The following is a 2,589-nucleotide window of genomic DNA, read 5'->3' as shown; positions in this document are numbered from 1 at the left end:
GTATTTATTTCATAAATAGTGTTATTTCCTGGATTTTTTCTGTGAAGAACCCAGAGAGGGTTATTTGATTGTGCTTTCTGGAAAACAATACATTTTTACATTTAGGAACTCCTGCAATCGTCTAACTTTCTCTGTTACAAACTGACTCCGGCCCCCCACCAGAGAAGGGAAAGGTTATGTGGCCCTCAGAAAAAAGTTTGGGGACCCCTGTCCTACATGGATAGTAGAAATGATGACATGTCCTGACCACTGGGGAGTACACATGATGTCAATTAATGGGTGATTATTAAGCTTTTGCTGAACTGCAATCTCCCGAATCAAATGTGTCAGGGAAATATCTGAGACACGAAGGACAGTGTGCCTTGAGGACCAGGGTTGAGAAACATGGCAGCAGACCATCATTGTACTTGGACAGAGTTCACATTTAAAGTTTAAATCTGAAAGTTGGTGTGTTTTAAGTGAAAAACATCAACGGTACTTAGCTCATCTTAACATTTAATGAGCAGTTAGCGATTGATTTTGTACAAGATAACTTTAACTTTGACAGTTATTCAGAATTACTCTGCGTTTCTGACAGTGTATTAAATAGTGAGGAGGGAGCCTCTTGGAAAAATCTGTTTTGCTTCAATATCTGGAAGCAAAGACAACAGAGAGACTGAAATTAATCCAAGCCAATGACAGAATCCAACATGTGAAGAGAGTGACCTCCATTTATTTTTACAACTTTATATCAAACTCCTGGATTCAGCTTGTCTACATAACCTCTTTTGTTCCCAACCTTTGTTGTATTCCTCAAGGTCTTAAATTCTTTGCATTGATTTTCAGCTTGCTACAAGATGGCTGACTGAACTATTTCATTCCAGCAGTTTTATATTTTTCTGAAACCACTCCCCTTTCAGCGCTTGATTGTAATCACATAATTCTTCTTTTACGTTGTCCACACCCATTCTCAGAAACTCAGCAGATATGCCACACCAAAAAGTGTTTGACAATTGCTGCTGTCGCTAGTCTGTTGACGATGTCTGAGAGGCATGGGAGAGGGTGGAAGCTTGGCTGGGAGACTGCTGCTCCCAGCAGTTTTTTTTTTCAAAATCTTTTTCTTTCTTACTGTTTATTCAATGTCACGTTCTGTTTTTATTTTTTCTTTAATTATGTAAAGCACCTTGAAATGCCTTGCTGCTGAAATGTGCTATGCAAATAAAATGTGATTGATTGATTGATTGATTAGGTAAATAGCCATCTTGTTGCATAATATCCCCACCATTAAAGCCGGGCTTTTTGACCTTTCTTACTTTTTTGTGTCTTCGTTTTTGGTCTTGTGTGTATATAATGATTAAATTGTCATGAAATTTAGGTTGACTGTGTGAACTGATCCTGACTCTCTATCAGTGCCTGTTACCATAAGTTCTGTGAAGCCAAATTTTATTTCTAGAACAATCTGACGGTCCAGTCCAAGTGTAGTGTCAGGAGACTCAACAACAAATGAGCCAATTTTTTCTACATCTGCCTCATCTACATACATGGGATTTTTTTTCTTTGTGCGATAAAATGCAAGAATTATTTGTGTCTGGTCTCTTTCTAAAGGATATACTGTGAGCTCTTTGGTTTCATTCCAACCAACGTCCTCATCAATTTCAACCAGTTTGCCAAAGAGATCACCACAGAAGACGCCATCTTTGTTTTTGTATTTTTTGTCCTCCCTGTGCTTCGATTTCTTAAACCTCTCTGACAGATGTACTCCATAAGTATAGTCACTTTTTCTTGATGCCACTGCACCTTGGTTTCTTCCAAACTCTACAGCTCCCTTCAAAATGGCTTCTTGGGGCCTAAATGGACACAGAACTTTGCAGTTGTCAATAAACTCATCAATAATGTATTTCCGTAAAATCTGACTTTCAGCAAAACCTCCYACTAAYAGAATATAGTTAATGYTGSKSRTTTTGTMAAAGATTTYTCTGAGACTCATAGCGATGCTCCACAGACATTTTTCAAAGAAAGATCTCAGTGTCTGCTTTGATATTKTKATTACTCCATCATCATAAGATGCTCCTTGAACTCGATTAAAGTATTYTTCCATGTCYTGTTTTTTYWSAGCCATCWTTCCTAGATTCAGTGGACAGRTKATTTCCATATCGTCATCTTTTCTCTTGAAAAGTGTGAAGTCATACATAATTCTTCTAACCTCACTAGGATACTTTTCTTCATACTCGTCCCAGATTTCAGGAGAGAATGTCTCTCTGAGGAACTCTTTAAATTTTYTGTCTACATTTTGTCCTCCCATATCATTTCCTGAAGCTTTGTGCAGCTCCTTCAGGCCTCCTCCTTCAAGGACTTCATGAATAGTGATGTCAATAGTTCCTCCTGAAACACACAAAGTGGAAGTTTTTAGACCAATGATCTCAAACTGCATTCCTCAATTGCCAGAGTCCTGCAACTTTTAGAGCTGTTCCTTGTCCTACTCACTTGAATGCAATGGTTAAACTGTCTCACTAGCTTAGCTCTGGGGGATTATGAGGAMAATAAGAGGTGCAAAAGGATTTTTCATTCAATGATAAAAGAAGTTCAATGTTTTTGGTGAATGTAAAACTA

The 2,589-nt window shown here is 38.0% G+C and overlaps 1 protein-coding gene across 1 annotated transcript; it reads right to left on the bottom strand.

The window, feature by feature from the left end:
• Window positions 1-1,211: 1,211 nt before the first annotated feature.
• LOC103461433 (heat shock 70 kDa protein 12A-like) lies at window positions 1,212-2,361 on the bottom strand (the record flags this gene model as incomplete). Its single annotated transcript, XM_008403732.1, has 1 exon — window positions 1,212-2,361. A coding segment is annotated over one exon (1,028 nt), but the record flags the coding sequence as incomplete, so codon positions are not given.
• Window positions 2,362-2,589: the final 228 nt, after the last annotated feature.

Source organism: Poecilia reticulata, unplaced genomic scaffold, assembly GCF_000633615.1.
Source record: "Poecilia reticulata strain Guanapo unplaced genomic scaffold, Guppy_female_1.0+MT scaffold_1487, whole genome shotgun sequence".
Taxonomy (NCBI): Eukaryota; Metazoa; Chordata; class Actinopteri; order Cyprinodontiformes; family Poeciliidae; genus Poecilia; species Poecilia reticulata.
This window is presented reverse-complemented; position numbering and strand designations above follow the sequence as displayed.